Source organism: Cherax quadricarinatus, chromosome 3 (genome assembly GCF_038502225.1).
Source record: "Cherax quadricarinatus isolate ZL_2023a chromosome 3, ASM3850222v1, whole genome shotgun sequence".
In the NCBI taxonomy this organism is placed as follows: domain Eukaryota; kingdom Metazoa; phylum Arthropoda; class Malacostraca; order Decapoda; family Parastacidae; genus Cherax; species Cherax quadricarinatus.
The window spans coordinates 74,619,040-74,643,923 of record NC_091294.1 but is presented as its reverse complement, the minus strand read 5'-3'; the positions used below and the strand labels follow the sequence as shown (position 1 = coordinate 74,643,923).

The 24,884-nt window shown below is 43.6% G+C and overlaps 1 protein-coding gene across 4 annotated transcripts in view; it reads left to right on the top strand.

The window, feature by feature from the left end:
* The window catches only part of SLO2 (slowpoke 2), a gene marked incomplete at its 3' end in the record, with an annotated part of 260,978 nt that overhangs the window by 106,084 nt on the left and 130,010 nt on the right, over positions 1-24,884 (top strand). For all 4 annotated transcript variants that reach the window (XM_070092471.1, XM_070092465.1, XM_070092460.1 and 1 more), the window contains 4 exon segments: positions 8,685-8,849; positions 9,952-10,152; positions 12,988-13,205; positions 22,731-22,880. In XM_070092471.1, the coding sequence (XP_069948572.1) occupies positions 8,685-8,849; positions 9,952-10,152; positions 12,988-13,205; positions 22,731-22,880 (734 nt within the window).

Here is a 24,884-nt window from a genome sequence, read left to right as displayed (position 1 = left end):
GTGTCCTCACTGTGTCTGAGACCACCAGAGATATGTCCTCACTGTGTCTGGGACCACCAGAGATGTGTCCTCACTGTGTCTGAGACCACCAGAGATGTGTCCTCACTGTGTCTGAGACCACCAGAGATATGTCCTCACTGTGTCTGAGACCACCAGAGATGTGTCCTCACTGTGTCTGAGACCACCAGAGATGTGTCCTCACTGTGTCTGAGACCACCAGAGATGTGTCCTCACTGTGTCTGAGACCACCAGAGATATGTCCTCACTGTGTCTGAGACCACCAGAGATGTGTCCTCACTGTGTCTGAGACCACCAGAGATGTGTCCTCACTGTGTCTGAGACCACCAGAGATGTGTCCTCACTGTGTCTGAGACCACCAGAGATGTGTCCTCACTGTTTCTGGGACCACCAGACATGTGCCTTCACTGTCTCTGGGACCATCAGATATGTGTCCTCACTGTGTCTAGGACCACCAGACATGTGTCTTCACTGTGTTTGGGACAACCAGAGATGTGTTCTAACTGTCTCTAGGACCACCAGAGAAGTGTCCTCACTATGTCTGGGACCACCAGAGATGTGTGCTCACTGTGTCTGGCATCAACACAGATGTGTCCTCACTGTGTCTGGGACCAACAGAGATGTGTCCTCACTGCGTTCCGGACCACCAGACATGTATCCTCACTCTTTCTCACACCACAAGAGATGTGTGCTCACTATGTCTACGACCACCAGACATGTATCCCCACTGTGTCTGGAACCACCAAAGATGTCTCCCCACTGTGTCTGGGACCACCAGATATGTGTCGTCATTGTGTCTCGGACCACCAAACATATGTCCTCACTGTGTCTGAGACCACCAGAGATGTGTCTTCACTGTGTCTGGGACCACCAGACATGTGTCCTCACTGAGTCTGGAACCACCAAATATGTGTCCTCACTATGTCTGGTATCACCAGATATGTGTCCTCAGTGTGTCTGGGATCACCAGACATGTATCCACACTGTGTCTAGAACCACCAGAGATGTGTTATCACTGTGTCTGGGACCTGCAGACATGTATCCTCACTGTGTCTGGGACCACTACAGATGTGTCCTCACTGTGTCTGGGACCACCAATCATGTGTCTTCACTGTGACTGGGACCACCAAGCATGTATCCTGTGTCTGGGACCACTAGAGATGTGTCCTCTCTGTGTCTGGGACCCCCAAATATGTATCCTCGTTTTGTCTGGGACCACCAAATATGTATCCTCGTTTTGTCTGGGACCACCAAAGATGTGTCCACACTGTGTCTGGGAGCACGGGAGATGTGTCCTCACTGTGTCTGGAACCACCGGAGATGTGTCCTCACTGTGTCTGGGACCACCAGAGATGTGTCCTCACTGTGTCTGGGACCACCAGAGATGTGTCCTAACTGTGTCTAGGACCATCAGACATGTGTCCTCACTGTGTTTGAGGCCACCAGAGATGTGTCCTCATTGTGTCTGGGACCACCAGACATGTGTCCTCACTGTGTCTGAGACCACCAGAGATGTGTCCTCACTGTGTCTGCAACCACCAGAGATGTGTCCTCACTGTGTCTGAGACCACCAGAGATGTGTCCTCACTGTGTCTGGGACAACCAGAGATGTGTCCTCGCTGTGTCTAGGTCTACCAAACATGTGTCCTCACTGTGTCTGTGACCACCAGATACGTGTCCACACTGTGTCTAGGGCCACCAGAGATGTGTCCTCACTGTGTCTAGGTCTACCGAACATGTGTCCTCACTGTGTCTGTGACCACCAGATACGTGTCCACACTGTGTCTAGGACCACCAGAGATGTGTCCCCACTGTGTCTGGGACCACCAGATATGTGTCGTCATTGTGTCTCGGGCCACCAAACATGTGTCCCTACTGTGTCTAGGTCTACCAAACATGTGTCCTCACTGTGTCTGGGACCACCAGAGATGTGTCCTCATTGTGCCTGGGACCTCCAAACATGTGTCCTCACTGTGTCTGGGACCACCAGAGATGTGTCCTCACTGTCTCTGGAATCACCAGAGATGTGTCCTCACTGTGTTTCGGACCACCAAAGATGACTCCTCACTGTGTCTGGCATCACCAGAGATGTTTCCTCATTGTGTCTGGCATAACCAGAGATGTTTCCTCATTGTGTCTGGCATAACCAGAGATGTTTCCTCATTGTGTCTGGCATCACCAGAGATGTTTCCTCATTGTGTCTGGCATAACCAGAGATGTTTCCTCATTGTGTCTGGCATAACCAGAGATGTTTCCTCATTGTGTCTGGGATCACCAGACATGTGTCCTCACAGCATATCTGGTGTTATCATGCCAACTCCTTCAGTGATAGAAATTTTCAGCTCCTCCAGGCAGCAGGTAATGGTGGTACCTAAACTGTGCTCTTCACGTACCCCGAGAGAAAGAAGTCACAAACAGGTCCGTTGACCTCGCAGGCCACTAGCAGAGGTCACCGGACGTAACTGTTTGTAACTTCTTTCTCTGGGGGTACGTGAAGAGCACAGTTTAGGTACCACCATTACCTGCTGCCTGGAGGAGCTGAAAATTTCTATCACTGAAGGAGTTGGCATGATAACACCAGATATGCTGCAGAGCGTCTGGACCGAACTGGACTATCACATCGATGTTTGCCGAGCAACCAGAGGGGCGCACATTGACTTCCTTTAATGCTACCCTATACCACATGAAACTGAATGAAATCCTGCATCTGAAGTCACTAACTCTGAAAGATTATTACAAAAAAGTTACGTTATACCTGTTTGAAATCATGGAGTGTTTTCGTGGCCACTCTGTATATCGCTTCTCTTATGGTTTTGTCCTTCATTTCATTGTTATTGTCTTAACGACGTCATTTTTACACGTAAATTGTATAAAAATTAAGTAAATTATTAATATTTTATAATTTAACCCTTTCCCAGGCCTGGTAAAGGGTAATTACCCCTTTACCAGGCCGGGTGAAGGGTAATTACCCCTTTACCAGGCCTGGTGAAGGGTAATTACCCCTTTCCAGGCCTGGTAAAGGGTTTAATAGTAATAATATCTTTATATGTATAAGTACATGTACAAGGTATACCTTTGATATACCTGTGAAGAGTTTCACTACTCTCGAAGCCCGGCCATGGGTCAGGCTCGTCTGGTGCTTGCCTGGTCAACCAGGCTGTTGTTACTGGAGGTCCCACATATCCATCACAGCCTGGTTGATCTGGCACCTGGTGAAGATACTTGTTCAGTTTCCTCTCGAAAGCTTCTACACTTGTTCCAGCCGTGTTTCTGATATCTTCTGGTAAGATCTTGTATAGTCTGGGACCCGAATGTTGATACAAGCCTAGACTATACAAGCCTAGCTGACATCAATGACATACTGCTATACAGAAAGCCTATACAGCCCTATCTGACATCAATGACATACTGCTATACAGAAAGCCTATACAGGCCTAGCTGACATTAATGACATACTGCTATACAGAAAGCCTATACAGCCCTATCTGACATCAATGACATACTGCTATACAGAAAGCCTATACAGGCCTAGCTGACATTAATGACATACTGCTATACAGAAAGCCTATACAGGCCTAGCTGACATTAATGACATACTGCTATACAGAAAGCCTATACAGGCCTAGCTGACATTAATGACATACTGCTATACAGAAAGCCTATACAGGCCTAGCTGACATTAATGACATACTGCTATGCAGAAAGCCTATACAGCCCTATCTGACATCAATGACATACTGCTATACAGAAAGCCTATACAGCCCTATCTGACATCAATGACATACTGCTATACAGAAAGCCTATATAGCCCTATCTGACATCAATGACATACTGCTATACAGAAAGCCTATACAGGCCTAGCTGACATTAATGACATGCTGCTATACAGAAAGCCTATACAGGCCTAGCTGACATTAATGACATACTGCTATACAGAAAGCCTATACAGGCCTAGCTGACATTAATGACATACTGCTATACAGAAAGCCTATACAGGCCTAGCTCACATTAATGACATACTGCTATACAGAAAGCCTATACAGCCCTATCTGACATCAATGACATACTGCTATACAGAAAGCCTATACAGGCCTAGCTGACATTAATGACATACTGCTATACAGAAAGCCTATACAGGCCTAGCTGACATCAATGACATACTGCTATACAGAAAGCCTATACAGGCCTAGCTGACATTAATGACATACTGCTATACAGAAAGCCTATACAGGCCTAGCTGACATTAATGACATACTGCTATACAGAAAGCCTATACAGCCCTATCTGACATCAATGACATACTGCTATACAGAAAGCCTATACAGGCCTAGCTGACATTAATGACATACTGCTATACAGAAAGCCTATACAGGCCTAGCTGACATTAATGACATACTGCTATACAGAAAGCCTATACAGCCCTATCTGACATCAATGACATACTGCTATACAGAAAGCCTATACAGGCCTAGCTGACATTAATGATATACTACTATACAGAAAGCCTATACAGGCCTAGCTGACATTAATGACATACTGCTATACAGAAAGCCTATACAGCCCTATCTGACATCAATGACATACTGCTATACAGAAAGCCTATACAGGCCTAGCTGACATTAATGACATACTGCCATACAGAAAGCCAATACAGGCCTAGCTGACATTAATGACATACTGCTATACAGAAAGCCTATACAGCCCTATCTGACATCAATGACATACTGCTATACAGAAAGCCTATACAGACCTAGCTGACATTAATGACATACTGCTATACAGAAAGCCTATCCAGGCCTAGCTGACATTAATGACATACTGCTATACAGAAAGCCTATACAGCCCTATCTGACATCAATGACATACTGCTATACAGAAAGCCTATACAGGCCTAGCTGACACCAATAACCTACTGCTATACAAAAAGCCTATACAGGCCTAGCTGACATCAATGACTTACTACTATATACAAATCCCCTTGTTATGCACAGCATTTCTCGCAAATTAGGTCAGTTTTGTCCCCAGGATGTGACCCACACCAGTTGGCTTACACCGATACCTATAGAAGAGATCTCAGGCCACAAGCAGGTTTAAGAATCAAAGAGGCGAGAACATTTACATAATTCCTCCCGAATATAATGATAATGAAACTCATTATCCTTGCGAGGCGGACCGTCTCAGGTAGCGACTCCTAGCGACGGGGATTTTAACCAGAGACATTTACATAAATCAGCATCAATTCGATTCAATTTGTGAATTTTCTCGGTTCGAGAAAATTATTTCTGTTGGTTTTCTGTCGTGTGTCAGAGGAGGAATGAGATGGATAGGAAAGACAGTTTGACGTTACTGATTATAAAGGACAAAAAGGCAATATATATATATATATATATATATATATATATATATATATATATATATATATATATATTTGTAGATGAATGGTTCAGAGAACCGACATGTTGATAAATTAGACACATGTGCAACTCTTGGGTATCTTTATTGGGTATCCTCAATAAAGATACCCAAGAGTTGCACATGTGTCTAATTTATCATATATATATATATATATATATATATATATATATATATATATATATATATATATATATATATATATATATATATTAATAACAACACTGCACTAGCCAAGGAGTTGAACCCATGCTGTTTTGGCCTGCCTCATGCTGAGAGAAAACGCATGACGCTTTAGACCACACAATCCTTAACAATGGTGCATCCAGCCAAGCTAGATTTTGTACTCATATATATATATATATATATATATATATATATATATATATATATATATATATATATACACAGATATATATATATATATATATATATATATATATATATATATATATATATATATATATATATTTTTATCACACTGGCCGATTCCCACCAAGGCAGGGTGGCCCGAAAAAGAAAAACTTTCACCATCATTCACTCCATCACATACTTGCCAGAAGGGTGCTTTACACTACAGTTTTTAAACTGCAACATTCACACCCCTCCTTCAGAGTGCAGGCACTGTACTTCCCATCTCCAGGACTCAAGTCCGGCCTGCCGGTTTCCCTGAATCCCTTCATAAATGTTACTTTGCTCACACTCCAACAGCACGTCAAGTATTAAAAACCATTTGTCTCCATTCACTCCTATCAAACACGCTCACGCATGCCTGCTGGAAGTCCAAGCCCCTCGCACACAAAACCTCCTTTACCCCCTCCCTCCAACCCTTCCTAGGCCGACCCCTACCCCGCCTTCCTTCCACTACAGACTGATACACTCTTGAAGTCGTTCTGTTTCGCTCCATTCTCTCTACATGTCCGAACCACCTCAACAACCCTTCCTCAGCCCTCTGGACAACAGTTTTGGTAATCCCGCACCTCCTCCTAACTTCCAAACTACGAATTCTCTGCATTATATTCACACCACACATTGCCCTCAGACACGACATCTCCACTGCCTCCAGCCTTCTCCTCGCTGCAACATTCATCACCCACGCTTCACACCCATATAAGAGCGTTGGTAAAACTATACTCTCATACATTCCCCTCTTTGCCTCCAAGGACAAAGTTCTTTGTCTCCACAGACTCCTAAGTGCACCACTCACTCTTTTTCCCTCATCAATTCTATGATTCACCTCATCTTTCATAGACCCATCCGCTGACACGTCCACTCCCAAATATCTGAATACGTTCACCTCCTCCATACTCTCTCCCTCCAATCTGATATCCAATCTTTCATCACCTAATCTTTTTGTTATCCTCATAACCTTACTCTATATATATATATATATATATATATATATATATATATATATATATATATATATATATATATATATATATATATATATATACAAACATTGTCTCTCCGTCCACAGCAGGACTCGAACCTGCTAACTCTGTATCAGAGTCCACAGTACTTTACCACGAGACTAGACCTACGATTAGTATGGGCGCTTAGCCCAAGCTAAGCGATGTTACCCCATACCCCCGGGTACCATACCCCCGGGAACCATACCCCGGGCACCATACCCCCGGGCACCATACCCCCGGGCACCATACCCCCGGGCACCATACCCCCGGGCACCATACCCCCGGCACCATACCCTCGGGCACCATACCCCCGGGCACCATACCCCCGGGCACCATACCCCCGGGCACCATACCCCTGGGTACCAAGCTCGTTTTGAAAGTTATTTCATCAAATCCTGCCACATGCAGTGGACAACGAAAGAGATTTGAAATGCTTAACAATTCACAGGCAGGATTCGATTAAATAACTTTCAAAACGAGTTTTGTGCCCGGGGGCATGGTGCCGGGGGTATGGTGCCCGGGGGTATGGTGCCGGGGGTATGGTGCTCGGGGGTATGGTGCCCGGGGGTATGGTGCCCGGGGGTATGGTGCCGGGGGTATGGTGCACGGGGGTATGGTGCCCCGGGGGTATGGTGCCGGGGGTATGGTGCTCGGGGGTATGGTGCCCGGGGGTATGGTGCCCTGGGGTATGGTGCCGGGGGTATGGTGCTCGGGGGTATGGTGCCCGGGGGTATGGTGCCCGAGGGTATGGTGCCCGAGGGTATGGTGCCCGGCGGTATGGTGCCCGGGAGTATGGTGCCCGGGGGTATGGTGCTGGGGTATGGTGCCCGGGGGTATGGTGCCGGGGGTATGGTGCTCGGGGGTATAGTGCCGGGGGTATGGTGCCCGGGGGTATGGGGCCGGGGGTATGGTGCTCGGGGGTATGGTGCGCTTGGGTATGGTGCCCGAGGGTATGGTGCCAGGCGGTATGGTGCCCGGCGGTATGGTGCCCGGGAGTATGGTGCCCGGGGGTATGGTGTCCGGGGGCTATGGTGCCCGGGGGTATGGTGCCGGGGGTACTGTGCCCGGGGGTATGGTTCCCGGGGGTATGGGGAAACATCGCTTAGCTTCGGCTAAGCGCCCATACTTATCGCAGGTCTAGTCTCGTGGTAAAGTGCTGTGGACTCTGATACAGAGTTAGCAGGTTCGAGTCCTGCTGTGGACGTAGAGACAATGTTTGTATATATATATATATATATATATATATATATATATATATATATATATATATATATATATATATATATATATATATATATATATGCAATAAGATCACAGTAAACAGGCGATTTCAGAATATGCAAAACAACCTCTGAGAAATTCCAAGCGCTTTCGTGACTACTCACATATGTGAGTAGTCACGAATGCGCTTGTAATTTCTCTATTCTTTCACAGTGGTTGTTTTGCATATGTATGTATGTATGTATATATATATATATATATATATATATATATATATATATATATATATATATATATATATATATATGTGTATATATATATATATATATATATATATATATATATATATATATATATATATATATATATATATATATATATAGAGAGAGAGAGAGAGAGAGAGAGAGTCATACCAACATTTATTAATCCACAAAAGAAAATTTTTGAAAATTTCAAATTTTAGAGAAGTTAGGCCTAGTTAACTAATTAGGTTTATTAGAAACGACTCTCTCTCTCTCTCTCTCTCTCTCCTAGTCATTACCTCACCTTCTGCCGTCTCTCTCCGTCTCTCTCCTTTCCCTTCTAACTACCATTCTCCCCCCCCCCTCGTGGCTACAGTTCGAGCAGCTGGCGTTCACCTGGATGGAGAGGAAAAAACTGGGAGGAACGTACTCAGCACACAGAGCGCAGAGTGAACGTCACGTTGTGGTGTGTTCGACCAACCTTCAAGCTGACACTATCATGGACTTCCTTAACGAGTTCTACGCCCATCCTCATTTACAGGTGAGTCTGTGGATGCCTTAGTGAGCCTGTGGCACCTGTCTGCGAGAAATGGTACAGGTGTGTCTGAGGGGGTCAGCGTGCAGGAGTCTGCTAACCAAGTGGTCAGAGTTCAGATCTTTGAAGACTTAGATGTCAGTGGTGTTGTCAGCTCAGGTGTGCAAGTGATCATGCAACTTAAGTTATTAGATGCAGTTACACACACACACACACACACACACACACACACACACACACACACTTATGACGATGTTTCGGTCCGACTTGGTCCATTAATTAGTCGCACAGAAGCGCGAAGAGAAGGGAGCCAGTGTATATAGGAGAGAGAGGCGGCGCCGTGAAAACGAGAGGAAGTGGAGGTATAATGATAAAAGTAGTGGTAGTAGTACGACCGAGGGAGGTAGTCTACCTCAAGTACTACTAGTACAAGAGGTAGTCAACATCTAGTACTACTAGTAGTATTAATACTAGTAGTACTACTACTAATTTATTAGGTACGACTATCTCTCTCTCTCTCTCTCTCCCAATCATTACCTCTCCTTCTACTACTTGTAGTAGTAGTACAACTTCTACAAGTATTAGTAGTAGTGGACTGCTTAGAACTTAGACATGACCAAAACGTTTTTTTTTTTTCAGAGTTTTGTAGATAACGAGAAATTAGGAAATGGCCTCTAGTTGTGTCGTAGCCGCAGTAATGTACAACGAAGCCTCGAAATCTGTTCTCTTAGTTCCCTTTTAAGTTTTATTTTCATCCATTTGTGGCCTTTTTGCTGTAATTTAACATGTAAGGTTAAGTGTAGTGGTATATACAGGCGGTGTGAGAGTGAGAAATATTGTATCTTAGTCCCATACAAATATTTGTGTGTATATACAGTAGATGAAGACAGAAAATATGTTTTTGTTACTGAACATGATTCCTGTTTTCGTGTGACTGTGAGATGCGATATAATAAGAAATGGGAAAGGTATACCAGAATATAAAAGGCATGAAATATACAGTACCGAGTGAGAGAGATGGGAAGTATGTTCCAGATGGTGAAAAACAGGAAAGATGTATCAGAAAGTGTGGGATGAGAAATTTTTAAGAACTGCATCTTCCCCAACAGGATTACTTCGTGGTGCTCTTATCGCCGATGGAGCTGGACCCAACGATGAAAATGATCCTGCAGGTACCAATGTGGGCCCAGCGAGTCATATACATCCAGGGTTCCTGTCTGAAAGACGGAGACCTCACCCGCGCCAGGATGAGTGAGGCTGAGGCTTGCTTCATACTAGCCGCAAGACACTATCCTGACAAGACCGCAGCCGTGAGTATGATAGCCGCGATTACTGCCCATTCTGTCATCATCTTACCGCAAGACGGCAGCCGTAAGAATGATAGCCGCGGTTTGTTTACTTTCCACTCTGTCATCTTGGCACACGACAAGGCGGTGATCCTCTGCTGTTCTGTGAAATAGAGTGAAAATCCAAGCTTCGGTAAACCAGTGGATGGATAGATAGATAACCATTAATGGGTCACCATTTGACACTGACTCGTATCAGAAAACACGTTCTGTTGTCTGACAGATCAGTTACAACGACCATTACGAAGCTTCTTGCAGGTGCACGATGCCCTCCAGTAAGATTAGTGGCATTTTCTCATTCCTGACGTGAATCTAAAGTTTCGTGATAACTAAGACATTGAATAGTGTGATAAATGAGACATCTGTGGAAATATTGCACAAGTCTCGTTTATAAATTTTTGATCTTTCTAAAGAGTCATATGACCTAGGCTTGTCAAGGCCCGGGCCGTAGGGGTCAACGCCCCCGCGGCCCGGGCCTTGACAAGCCTGGCTTACCGGTCCACCTATCAAAAAACTCTTGATTACATCGTAAGACCCGGTAACACAATTTCCATATAAAAAAAAATCAGTAGGATTTTTCGCTGTATTAAAAATAACGAGTTTTTTAAATGTCTGCAAATTTATTCCTATAAACAATTTTAATTCCAGTTGAGAAACTAGTTTTATATATATATTATTTTTTTGAAATATATTTTGCTCTTATCTACTGACAAAAATTTCACGTTTTAATTGTTGATATTCTATAGTAAATTAATGTATTATTCGCCAGACAAAAGCGAACCAGAAACATCGAGAGGAAATCAAAAGCTTTAATTAACCTTTTGTTTGCATCAACAAAAGACATGACAAGAAGTATTCTTGGCTTTTTTGACTGGTGCAGTGGATAGGGTTTACACCTTGCAAACTAACCTTTAACGAAGTTTATCATAAGGTCTCAAAGTCACCTTAGCGGCGTCTAGTTCATCTGACGTAACTTTGCTTCTTACGACGACGCGCGCTAAATCGTTCACTAAAATTGTCCGTCTTATTGTATAAAGGTCCGTTGCTTCCGTCCCGTGACCAGGTACTATTTTGGAGTTCTTAGGTATCCCGTATTTCGGTTGGCAGCGCACTCAGCTCACAGACTGAGGTCCGTGGTTCGATCCTCGGTACTGGTGGACACATTGAGCGTGTTTCCTTAAGACACCTGCTGTCCATGTTCACCCATCAGTAAAATAGGTACCTGGGTGTTAGTGAACTGGTGTGGGTGGCATCCTGGGGGACAAAATTAATCTAAGTTGCGGGAAATGCTCTGAATAACCCGGGGTTTTCTATATAGCATGTCACTGACGTCAGCTAAATCTGTTTAAGCTGTATCATGTATGTGTGGAATTCAATGCTAATGTTCCAGTTTTATAACTGTAGTGTAAGCGTGCCTCTGGCAAAACACTGATGGAGTGAATGATGATGAAAGTTTTCCTTTTTTTCGGGCCACCCTGCCTTGGTGGGAGACTGCCAGTGTGTTAATAAAAAAATATATTACTATTATTAACGGTCTGTCAGGCTAAAGAACGTACCTGTAGTTAGAGATAGCTCTTGGCCTCTTCTACACGAGTTCCTTCAACTTGATCACCTGTGAGGAGGTCCAGCAGGGGATGTGTGATCTGTCTGACTAGACTTGATCACCTGTGAGGAGGTCCAGCAGGGGATGTGTGATCTGTCTGACTAGACTTGATCACCTGTGAGGAGGTCCAGCAGGGGATGTGTGATCTGTCTGACTAGACTTGATCACCTGTGAGGAGGTCCAGCAGGGGATGTGTGATCTGTCTGACTAGACTTGATTACCTGTGAGGAGGTCCAGCAGACAACGTGTGATCTCTCTCACTACCCTGAGTCTCATCATTCCATTTCTTACATTAACTAACCTTTAGAATTCTACCGTACCTTTGAGTGTTTAGGAAATAATACCTTTCCATAGCAAGAGTGTATATATGCTGATTTGATGGATGTAAATATAACTTTCAGTCTTAGATGATTTAGGTGAATTTGCTGGATAATGAGATACTTGTGCAGCATCTGGGTATCTTTATTCTGGTAACGTTTAGCCAGCAAGTGGCTTCTTCAGTCCAGTGGAGAAAAATGGTGGAAGATAAGGAGGAATTTCAGATTATCAGTCCCCCAGCCTGCACAAGTGTCTCATTTATCAACTTGTCATTTTCTCTAGACCATTTATTCAACGTCATCATGTTGCTCAGTATACACTGTGTCCCTTAGACCATCATCATAGTTCAGTTTAATCGATACAGTAATAATCAACAAGACACTTGTCGTAAATTGTGTTCTGAAGCTTATATTTTGTGTAAGATAAATTTAGCCTAATCTTCTGGCCTTTCAGAGGATTACAACCAAGATATATATATATATATATATATATATATATATATATATATATATATATATATATATATATATATATATATATATATATATATATATATATATATATATATATATATATATATATATATATGTATGTAACTGGCATGAACAAGAGGTACTAAATTAATTAATGTATGGAGTTACATCGTATATACATCATGTGTTTAAAATAATATACATATTAAGTAAGTATTTGTAAATGTCTGGATACATATTTAGGTCACTTTCATATTATTTCCTGGGAGTACATGTATTCTCACTTGTATGACACTTTTTGTAGGAGTACGGAATAAAAATATTACCTAGAGTACCGAATGAGTTGAGTCGCGGTGCTCGGTAAATCTTACCATTTCTTTCCCTGATCCCTGACTTCTCCGGCAGGATGAACATACCATCCTACGGTCGTGGGCGGTGAAGGACTTCGCTCCCAACGTGCCTCAGTACGTGCAGGTGTTCAGACCGGAGAACAAATTGCACGTTAAGTTCGCGGAACACGTCGTATGTGAGGACGAGTTCAAGTACGCCCTGTTGGCCAACAATTGTATGAGCCCTGGCATCTCTACACTAGTTACCCTACTGCTGCACACTTCCCGTGGACAGTAAGTACTGCCGGACACCTTTCCAAGGGTTGTTCTGTGCCAACAAAGCCTTGCTGCTTGTGACATGCAGAGAGAGATACAATTTATTCGACGTATGTTACACTCACATATAGGCTGCCTCCCAACCAGTGAACCAGGTGTTAAGGGTTTAACGATCAATAGGGTACCCGTCGTTAAATCAGTATCTTGGTTCGTTGGCCAATCACAGACAAGCCCGCCAAAGCTGAAGCAACGTGGTTCATTTGCGGTAAGCATTGGCAGACTTGCCTACCTGCTGGCTGAGTACGGTGTACTCTGGCTTCTGCTTTGCTATCTGTCACCGTCGTGTACACTTATTAATATTCTGGCTGTACATATTGTACAAAGTGTACATCTGTATACAGTGGGTGAAGGCAAAATATACATTATAGTCTACTGATGAATTTGCTCCAATTCTCATTACGACCAGGTCTCACAGGCCATTTATTACCTGTGTTAGTAATAATGCTATACACTTCCCGTGTATAGACTTGTACTGCACCAAGCAATCCTCAGAGACTCGACCATCTCAGCTACATTTCACATCAATAAATCTGCTGAGTCTAGCCAAAACTTAATTGATTTATTGATCAGTTTTGATTTATTACTACACAGTTTTTTCCCGTGTTTCTTTTCGGTAAATTTTCTGTAATTTTATAAATTTTTTTAATAGGTAAAATCAAATTTGCCACAATTCAGTCAACTATTGCTAACTTTGCATAGTGATAGACGAACGACAACAAACTCCTAGTTTTTTGTTGTTCATCTATTTCTACTAACGTCTAAATCAATAGGTTGTGACTCTACTGGAACACAGTCATGACTCTGCTGATGCAAAGTTAGAACTGTCATTGCTAACACTTTCTTTTGCATCTGTCACCTTAACTGTCTCATCTCTCACCTTCACTGCCTCGCATCTCTCACCTTCACTGTCTCATCTCTCACCTTCACTGTCACATCTCTCACCTTCACTATCTCGCATCTCTCACCTTCACTATCTCGTATCTCTCACCTTCACTGTCTCATCTCTCACCTTCACTATCTCGCATCTCTCACCTTCACTGTCTCATCTCTCACTTTCACTATCTCGCATCTCTCACCTTCACTGTATCATCTCTCACCTTCACTATCTCGCATATCTCACCTTCACTGTCGCATCTCTCACCTTCACTATCTCGCATCTCTCACCTTCACTATCTCACATCTCTCACCTTCACTATCTCGCATCTCTCACCTTCACTGTCGCATCTCTCACCTTCACTATCTCGCATCTCTCACCTCCACTATCTCGCATCTCTCACCTTCACTATCTCGCATCTCTCACCTTCACTATCTCGCATCTCTCACCTTCACTATCTCGCATCTCTCACCTCCACTATCTCGCATCTCTCACATTCATTATCTCGCATCTCTCACCTTCACTATCGCATATCTCACCTTCAATATCTCGCATCTCTCACCTTCACTATCGCATCTTTCACCTTCACTATCGCATCTCTTACTTTCACTATCTCGCATCTCTCACCTTCACTATCGCATCTCTCACCTTCACTATCTCGCATCTCTCACCTTCACTATCGCATCTCTCACCTTCACTATCTCGCATCTCTCACCTTCACTATCGCATCTCTTACCTTCACTATCGCATGTCTTACCTTCACTATCGCATCTCTTACCTTCACTATCGCATCTCTTACCTTCACTCTCTCGCATCTCTTACCTTCACTATCGCATCACTAAATTTCACTATCGCATCTCTCACCTTCACTATCGCATCTCTTACCTTCTCTATCGAATCTCTTACCTTCACTATCGCATCTCTCACCTTCACTATTGCATCTTTTACTTTCACTATCGCATCTCTTTTCTTCAGAATCGCATCTCTCACCTTCACTATCGCATCTCTTACCTTCACTATCGCATCTCTTACCTTCACTATCGCATCTCTTACCTTCACTATCGCATCTCTCACCTTCACTATTGCATCTCTCGCCTTCACTATCGCATCTCTTATCTTCACTATTGCATCTTTTACTTTCACTATCGCATCTCTTTTCTTCAGTATCGCATCTCTCACCTTCACTATCGCATCTCTCACCTTCACTATCGCATCTCTTACCTTCACTATCGCATCTCTTACCTTCACTATCGCATCTCTTACCTTCACTATCGCATCTCTCACCTTCACTATCGCATCTCTCACCTTCACTATCTCGCATCTCTCACCTTCACTATCTCGCATCTCTCACCTTCACTATCTCGCATCTCTCACCTTCACTATCTCGCATCTCTCACCTTCACTATCGCATATCTCACCTTCACTATCTTGCATCTCTCACCTTCACTATCGCATCTTTCACCTTCACTATCGCATCTCTTACTTTCACTATCTCGCATCTCTCACCTTCACTATCGCATCTCTCACCTTCACTATCTCGCATCTCTCACCTTCACTATCGCATCTCTCACCTTCACTATCTCGCATCTCTCACCTTCACTATCGCATCTCTTACCTTCACTATCGCATGTCTTACCTTCACTATCGCATCTCATACTTTCACTATCGCATCTCTTACCTTCACTATCGCATCTCTTACCTTCACTCTCTCGCATCTCTTACCTTCACTATCGCATCACTAAATGTCACTATCGCATCTCTCACCTTCACTATCGCATCTCTTACCTTCTCTATCGAATCTCTTACCTTCACTATCGCATCTCTCACCTTCACTATTGCATCTCTCGCCTTCACTATCGCATCTCTTATCTTCACTATTGCATCTTTTACTTTCACTATCGCATCTCTTTTCTTCAGTATCGCATCTCTCACCTTCACTATCGGATCTCTCACCTTCACTATCGCATCTCTTACCTTCACTATCGCATCTCTTACCTTCACTATCGCATCTCTTACCTTCACTATCGCATCTCTCACCTTCACTATTGCATCTCTCGCCTTCACTATCGCATCTCTCACCTTCACTATCGCATCTCTTACCTTCACTATCGCATCTCTTACCTTCACTATCGCATCTCTCACCTTTACTATCTCGCATCTCTCACATTCACTATCTCGCATCTCTCACATTCACTATCTCGCATCTCTCACCTTCACTATCTCGCATCTCTCACATTCACTATCTCGCATCTCTCACCTTCACTATCGCATCTCTTACCTTCACTATCGCATGTCTTACCTTCACTATCGCATCTCTTACCTTCACTATCGCATGTCTTACCTTCACTATCGCATGTCTTACCTTCACTATCGCATCTCTTACCTTCACTATCGAATATCTTACCTTCACTATCGCATGTCTTACCTTCACTATCGCATCTCTTACCTACACTATCGCATGTCTTACCTTCACTATCGCATCTCTTACCTTCACTATCGCATGTCTTACCTTCACTATCGCATCTCTTACCTTCACTATCGCATCTCTCACCTTCACTATCGCATCTCTCACCTTCACTATCTCGCATCTTTCACCTTCACTATCGCATCTCTCACCTTCACTATCGCATCTCTCACCTTCACTATCTCGCATCTCTCACATTCACTATCTCGCATCTCTCACCTTCACTATCTCGCATCTATCACATTCACTATCTCGCATCTCTCACCTTCACTATCGCATCTCTTACCTTCACTATCTCGCATCTCTCACCTTCACTATCTTGCATCTCTCACCTTCACTATTGCATATTTCACCTTCACTATCTTGCATTTCTCACCTTCACTATCTCGCATCTCACACCTTCACTATCACATCTCTCACCTTCACTATCTCGCATCTCTCACCTTCACTATCTCGCATCTCTCACCTTCACTATCGCATCTCTCACTCTCACTATCGCATCTCTCACCTTCACTATCTCGCATCTCTCACCTTCACTATCGCATCTCTCACCTTCATTATCGCATCTCGCACCTTCACTATCGCATCTCTCACCTTCACTATCGCATCTCTCACCTTCACTATCGCATCTCTTACCTTCACTATCTCGCATCTCTCACCTTCACTATCGCATCTGTCACCTTCACTATCTCGCATCTCTCACCTTCACTATCGCATCTCTCACCTACACTATCTCGTATCTCTCACCTTCACTATCGCATCTCTTACCTTCACTCTCGCATGTCTCACCTTCACTATCGCATCTCTTACCGTCACTATCGCATCTCTCACCTTCACTATCGCATCTCTTACCTTCACTATCGCATCTCTTACCTTCACTATCGCATCTCTTACCTTCACTATCGCATCTCTCACCTTCACTATCGCATCTCTCACCTTCACTATCTCGCATCTCTCACCTTCACTATCTCGCATCTCTCACCTTCACTATCTCGCATCTCTTACCTTCACTATCGCATGTCTCACCTTCACTATCGCATCTCTTACCGTCACTATCGCATCTCTCACCTTCACTATCGCATCTCTTACCTTCACTATCGCATCTCTTACCTTCACTATCGCATCTCTTACCTTCACTATCGCATCTCTCACCTTCACTATCGCATCTCTCACCTTCACTATCTCGCATCTCTCACCTTCACTATCTCGCATCTCTCACCTTCACTATCTCGCATCTCTCACCTTCACTATCTCGCATCTCTCACCTTCACTATCGCATCTCTCACCTTCACTATCGCATCTCTCACCTTCACTATCTCGCATCTCTCACATTCACTATCTCGCATCTCTCACCTTCACTATCTCGCATCTCTCACATTCACTATCTCGCATCTCTCACCTTCACTATCGCATCTCTTACCTTCACTATCTCGCATCTCTCACCTTCACTATCTTGCATCTCTCACCTTCACTATTGCATTTCTCACCTTCACTATCTCGCATCTCACACCTTCACTATCACATCTCTCACCTTCACTATCTCGCATCTCTCACCTTCACTATCTCGCATCTCTCACCTTCACTATCGCATCTCTTACCTTCACCATCGCATCTCTCACCTTCACTATCGCATCTCTCACCTTCACTATCGCATCTCTTACCTTCACTATCTCGCATCTCTCACCTTCACTATCGCATCTGTCACCTTCACTATCTCGCATCTCTCACCTTCACTATCGCATCTCTCACCTACACTATCTCGCATCTCTCACCTTCACTATCGCATCTCTTACCTTCACTCTCGCATGTCTCACCTTCACTATTGCATCTCTTACCTTCACTCTCTCGCATCTCTTATCTTCACTATCGCATCTCTTACCTTCACTCTCTCGCATCTCTTATCTTCACTATCGCATTTCTCTCCTTCACTATCGCATCTCTTACCTTCACTATCGCATCTCTCACCTTCACTATCGCATCTCTTACCTTCACTATCGCATCTCTTACCTTCACTATCTCGCATCTCTCACCTTCACTATCTCGCATCTCTCACCTTCACTATCGCATATCTCACCTTCACTATCTTGCATCTCTCACCTTCACTATCTCGCATCTCACACCTTCACTATCACATCTCTCACCTTCACTATCTCGCATCTCTCACCTTCACTTTCTCGCATCTCTCACCTTAACTATCGCATCTCTCACCCTCACTATCGCATCTCTCACATTCACTATCTCGCATCTCTCACCTTCACTATCGCATCTCTCACCTTCATTATCGCATCCCTCACCTTCACTATCGCATCTCTCACCTTGACTATCTCGCATCCCTCACCTTTACTATCGCATCTGTCACCTTCACTATCTCGCATCTTTCACCTTCACTATCGCATCTCTCACTTTCACTATCTTGCATCTCTCACCTTCACTATCGCATCTCTTACCTTCACTATCGCATGTCTCACCTTCACTATCGCATCTCTTACCGTCACTATCGCATCTCTTACCTTCACTATCGTATCTCTTACCTCACTCTCTCGCATCTCTTACCTTCACTATCGCATCTCTTATCTTCACTATAGCATCTCTCATCTTCACTATCGCATCTCTTACCTTCACTATAGCATCTTTTACTTTCACTATCGCATCTCTTTTCTTCAGTATCGCATCTCTCACCTTCACTATCGCATCTCTCACCTTCACTATCGCATCTCTTACCTTCACTATCGCATCTCTTACCTTCACTATCGCATCTCTTACCTTCACTATCGCATCTCTCACCTTCACTATCGCATCTCTCACCTTCACTATCGCATCTCTTACCTTCACTATCGCATCTCTTACCTTCACTATCGCATCTCTTACCTTCACTATCGCATCTCTTACCTTCACTATCGCATCTCTCACCTTCACTATCGCATCTCTCACCTTCACTATCGCATCTCTTACTTTCACTATCGCATCTCTCACCTTCACTATCGCATCTCTTACCTTCACTATCACATCTCTTACCTTCACCATCGCATCTCTTACCCTAATATACTAGGTAATTCTCACTACACTCGTGTATATTGCTTAAGTGGTCTCAGAATTTAATTCTCAGTATAGTTTACATTACTTAAGAAAGTGCTCTCAGAATTTAATTCTCAGTAGTTTATATTAAGATGGTGCTCCCGGAAACGTTCAGAATTTAATTCTCAGTAGTTTATATTAAGATGGTGCTCCCGGAAACGTTCAGAATTTAATTCTCAGTAGTTTATATTAAGATGGTGCTCCCGGAAACGTTCAGAATTTAATTCTCACTTTAACTATCGTTAATAATAGTTATAAGAGATTGTCTTTTTTTTTCAATTCAGATTTTTCTTTCCAAGAGTTTTGGATTAATTTGGATCGATTTTCAACATGATTCAAAGGGCTGGATTTTTTTGTTTTCAACTCTGCCTTAATGCAGTTTTCTGACAGCTTTGGCCTATTATGTTTGGCTATCAGCAGACGGAGGATCGAGCCTTCACCACGTCTTGCGCTGAATGATCCGCGTGACTTATATTGTGAATAAACTAATATGAATATTGATTCTACGAGAGACTGATGATCCCTGTTGTGGTGATGGTGGTGAGACTGGTAGTAATTGTGGTGGTGATGGTGGTGAGACTGGTAGTAATTGTTGTGGTGATGGTGGTGAGACTGGTAGTAATTGTGGTGGTGATGGTGGTGAGACTGGTAGTAATTGTGGTGGTGATGGTGGTGAGACTGGTAGTAATTGTTGTGGTGATGGTGGTGAGACTGGTAGTAATTGTTGTGGTGATGGTGGTGAGACTGGTAGTAATTGTGGTGGTGATGGTGGTGAGACTGGTAGTAATTGTTGTGGTGATGGTGGTGAGACTGGTAGTAATTGTGGTGGTGATGGTGGTGAGACTGGTAGTAATTGTGGTGGTGATGGTGGTGAGACTGGTAGTAATTGTGGTGGTGATGGTGGTGAGACTGGTAGTAATTGTTGTGGTGATGGTGGTGAGACTGGTAGTAATTGTTGTGGTGATGGTGGTGAGACTGGTAGTAATTGTTGTGGTGATGGTGGTGAGACTGGTAGTAATTGTGGTGGTGATGGTGGTGAGACTGGTAGTAATTGTTGTGGTGATGGTGGTGAGACTGGTAGTAATTGTTGTGGTGATGGTGGTGAGACTGGTAGTAATTGTGGTGGTGATGGTGGTGAGACTGGTAGTAATTGTGTGGTGATGGTGGTGAGACGGGGAGTAATTGTGGTGGTGATGGGGGAGAGACTGGTAGTAATTGTTGTGGTGATGGTGGTGAGACTGGTAGTAATTGTGGTGGTGATGGTGGTGAGACTGATAGTAATTGTGGTGGTGATGGTGGTGAGACTGGTAGTAATTGTGGTGGTGATGGTGGTGAGACTGGTAGTAATTGTTGTGGTGATGGTGGTGAGACTGGTAGTAATTGTTGTGGTGATGGTGGTGAGACTGGTAGTAATTGTGGTGGTGATGGTGGTGAGACTGGTAGTAATTGTGGTGGTGATGGTGGTGAGACCGGTAGTAATTGTTGTGGTGATGGTGGTGAGACTGGTAGTAATTGTTGTGGTGATGGTGGTGAGACTGGTAGTAATTGTTGTGGTGATGGTGGTGAGACTGGTAGTAATTGTGGTGGTGATGGTGGTGAGACTGGTAGTAATTGTTGTGGTGATGGTGGTGAGACTGGTAGTAATTGTGGTGGTGATGGTGGTGAGACTGGTAGTAATTGTTGTGGTGATGGTGGTGAGACTGGTAGTAATTGTTGTGGTGATGGTGGTGAGACTGGTAGTAATTGTGGTGGTGATGGTGGTGAGACTGGTAGTAATTGTGGTGGTGATGGTGGTGAGACCGGTAGTAATTGTTGTGGTGATGGTGGTGAGACTGGTAGTAATTGTTGTGGTGATGGTGGTGTGACTGGTAGTAATTGTTGTGGTGATGGTGGTGAGACTGGTAGTAATTGTGGTGGTGATGGTGGTGAGACTGGTAGTAATTGTGGTGGTGATGGTGGTGAGACTGGTAGTAATTGTTGTGGTGATGGTGGTGAGACTGGTAGTAATTGTGGTGGTGATGGTGGTGAGACTGGTAGTAATTGTGGTGGTGATGGTGGTGAGACTGGTAGTAATTGTTGTGGTGATGGTGGTGAGACTGGTAGTAATTGTGGTGGTGATGGTGGTGAGACTGGTAGTAATTGTTGTGGTGATGGTGGTGAGACTGGTAGTAATTGTTGTGGTGATGGTGGTGAGACCGGTAGTAATTGTGGTGGTGATGGTGGTGAGACTGGTAGTAATTGTGGTGGTGATGATGGTGAGACTGGTAGTAATTGTGGTGGTGATGGTGGTGAGACCGGTAGTAATTGTTGTGGTGATGGTGGTGAGACTGGTAGTAATTGTGGTGGTGATGGTGGTGAGACTGGTAGTAATTGTGGTGGTGATGGTGGTGAGACTGGTAGTAATTGTTGTGGTGATGGTGGTGAGACTGGTAGTAATTGTGGTGGTGATGGTGGTGAGACCGGTAGTAATTGTTGTGGTGATGGTGGTGAGACTGGTAGTAATTGTGGTGGTGATGGTGGTGAGACTGGTAGTAATTGTGGTGGTGATGGTGGTGAGACTGGTAGTAATTGTGGTGGTGATGGTGGTGAGACTGGTAGTAATTGTTGTGGTGATGGTGGTGAGACCGGTAGTAATTGTTGTGGTGATGGTGGTGAGACTGGTAGTAATTGTGGTGGTGATGGTGGTGAGACTGGTAGTAATTGTGGTGGTGATGGTGGTGAGACTGTAGTAATTGTGGTGGTGATGGTGGTGAGACTGGTAGTAATTGTTGTGGTGATGGTGGTGAGACTGGTAGTAATTGTTGTGGTGATGGTGGTGAGACTGGTAGTAATTGTGGTGGTGATGGTGGTTAGACTGCTAGTAATTGTGGTTGTGTTGGTGGTGAGACTGGTAGTAATTGTGGTTGTGTTGGTGGTGAGACTGGTAGTAATTGTGGTTGTGTTGGTGGTGAGACTGGTAGTAATTGTGGTTGTGTTGGTAGTGAGACTGGTAGTAATTGTGGTTGTGTTGGTGATAGTGGTGGTATTAGGGCATGGATAGGGGCACTAACCTTTGCTTATGCCCACCCAGGGAAGGGCAGGCGTCACAGGAGGACTGGCATCGCCTGTATGGGAAGTGTTCCGGCAACGAGATCTACCACATCAAACTGTGCGACTCCCGCTTCTTCGGGGAGTACGAAGGGAAGAGCTTCACCTACGCCAGCTTCCACTCCCACAGGAAGTTAGTTAAGCTTCTTCCTTCCTTCCTACTGACTTTGCTTATGTGACATTGATGCCACATTGATGCCACATACAGATTTAACATTAATGCTACATTGATGCCGCGTACAGATCTGACAGTGATGCCACATCTGTTTATGTTGATCATTAATCTAAACCTTTTTACAAATGGAAATACATGTGTTAATGAATTATTATTTGGGGTTTGCCAGCTAATTATTCATGTTATTCATTGATGGCTGTACAAAATATTACAGTCAGGAAACAAACTGAGAAAATGAACAGAATTCCAGAAATATGGAACCAAATTTTGACTGGAAATTACTGATTATTCCGTCCATTTCAACGCTGGTATGAGAGGAGTGTTGTAGAGGTGGCCATAATGTCCCCCTTCCCTTCGGGTCTATACACTGGTTCCCTCACTCCTTTGTGTTAAGAACTCAAAGGCTATAATCATAACCATAATTTTTAAAGAGGTAAGCCAGTGGAAGGCCTCGGTCAGATGATCAAAAGCTCCAGCTGTGGGTCATCATATGACTGAGACCCGCGTCTGGAAATGTCCTGTTTCCAGACAGACATTACCTACCTCTTGTGTTAGTGTGACTGTAAATGATCCAAGTCGGACCGAAACGTCGTGGTAAGATCCTCTCTCCTATGTGCGGGTTGTTTGTGTATTGTTCCAGTCTCGCAGAATCGAGAATTATGCCATAATTAATTCAAACACTGACATTGAAAATTCTAAATTAGACGTAATACAAATGGAAGATTTCTAATTATTTTGAACATGATAGAGAGTAGAGTGACCAACCATAATTGATGTGACCATTTTGTCAACTATTCTGTCGATTCATTAACGTGGGTTGAGGCTTCATATTTCCATTTGACCCCTTTTATGCTTCATAAAAGAATATAAGAATGGAGGAACACTGCAGTAGGCCTACTGGCACATACTTGGCAGGTCCTCAAACCCAAACCCACTAACAAAAGTAATTGCCCATACTATTTTAGTGCCATCCAAACATGAATATATATGATCCATATAACGAAATGCTTTGTCAGTCAGGAAACACTGTTGCCAGCAGTGACTTGTCATAAATGATAACATCGTTTGGGCAAACAAAAAACATCAAAATATTATTCGGTTTAAAATTCCAACTTACTTCGATGGAATTTTTCTCGATTTTCGCCGTTAAAAAATTTTTTGACTTCTGAGTGTTTTGTAATTTTTTTTTTGTCTCAGCTGTCAAAGCTTCACTTTTTTTTTTACTTGAGAAAGAAGTATTAATGCTTTTCAGAGCCAGAAAAGCTGAGCTCTATAAAACCTGTCAATATTGTAACCCTGAAAGTCTCGCTACTTCAGCGTAAATCAGTGTCGTAAAACCCAAACTGACATATGTAAACAATTCTCAATTGTGATTTCAGTTATCATAAAAGCTATAGTTATATTTTCAGTGGCTAAAATGTAATCTTTGAAGATTATTTTTCAACCCCACTGAATAATAGTGCAAAATCTCTAAAATTAACCTGATTTAGTTAGATGTATCTTATTTCTGTGTTGCTGCCGGAAGTGATGTTTAGCAGGTTAGTGGCGAGGGAGTACCAGCTGGAGCACCAGCTGGAGCACCAGCCGGAGCACCAGCTGGAGCACCAGCCGGAACACCAGCTGGAACACCAGCTGGAGCACCAGCCGGAACACCAGCTGGAACGCAATTATCACTGACCAAATCTGTGGCCAAAAGCATTTTTCTGTGTTGACAACAGATATTACTGAGGGAGGGGGGAAATTCCTGCATCAGAAAGCTTTCCACAGCATATTACTTTGATATGATTTCCATTTTACATGGATTTGCAAAAAAAAATACGATTGACATAATTAAAAACGATAATTTCCATCTGACTTCAGGCACTGGCATATTATTGTACCTTGCATGGATAAGGGGAAGGATTTAAATCCACAGATGGTTAGTAAACACCCAGGGGAAGTGACGAGGTAGAGATGATGTAA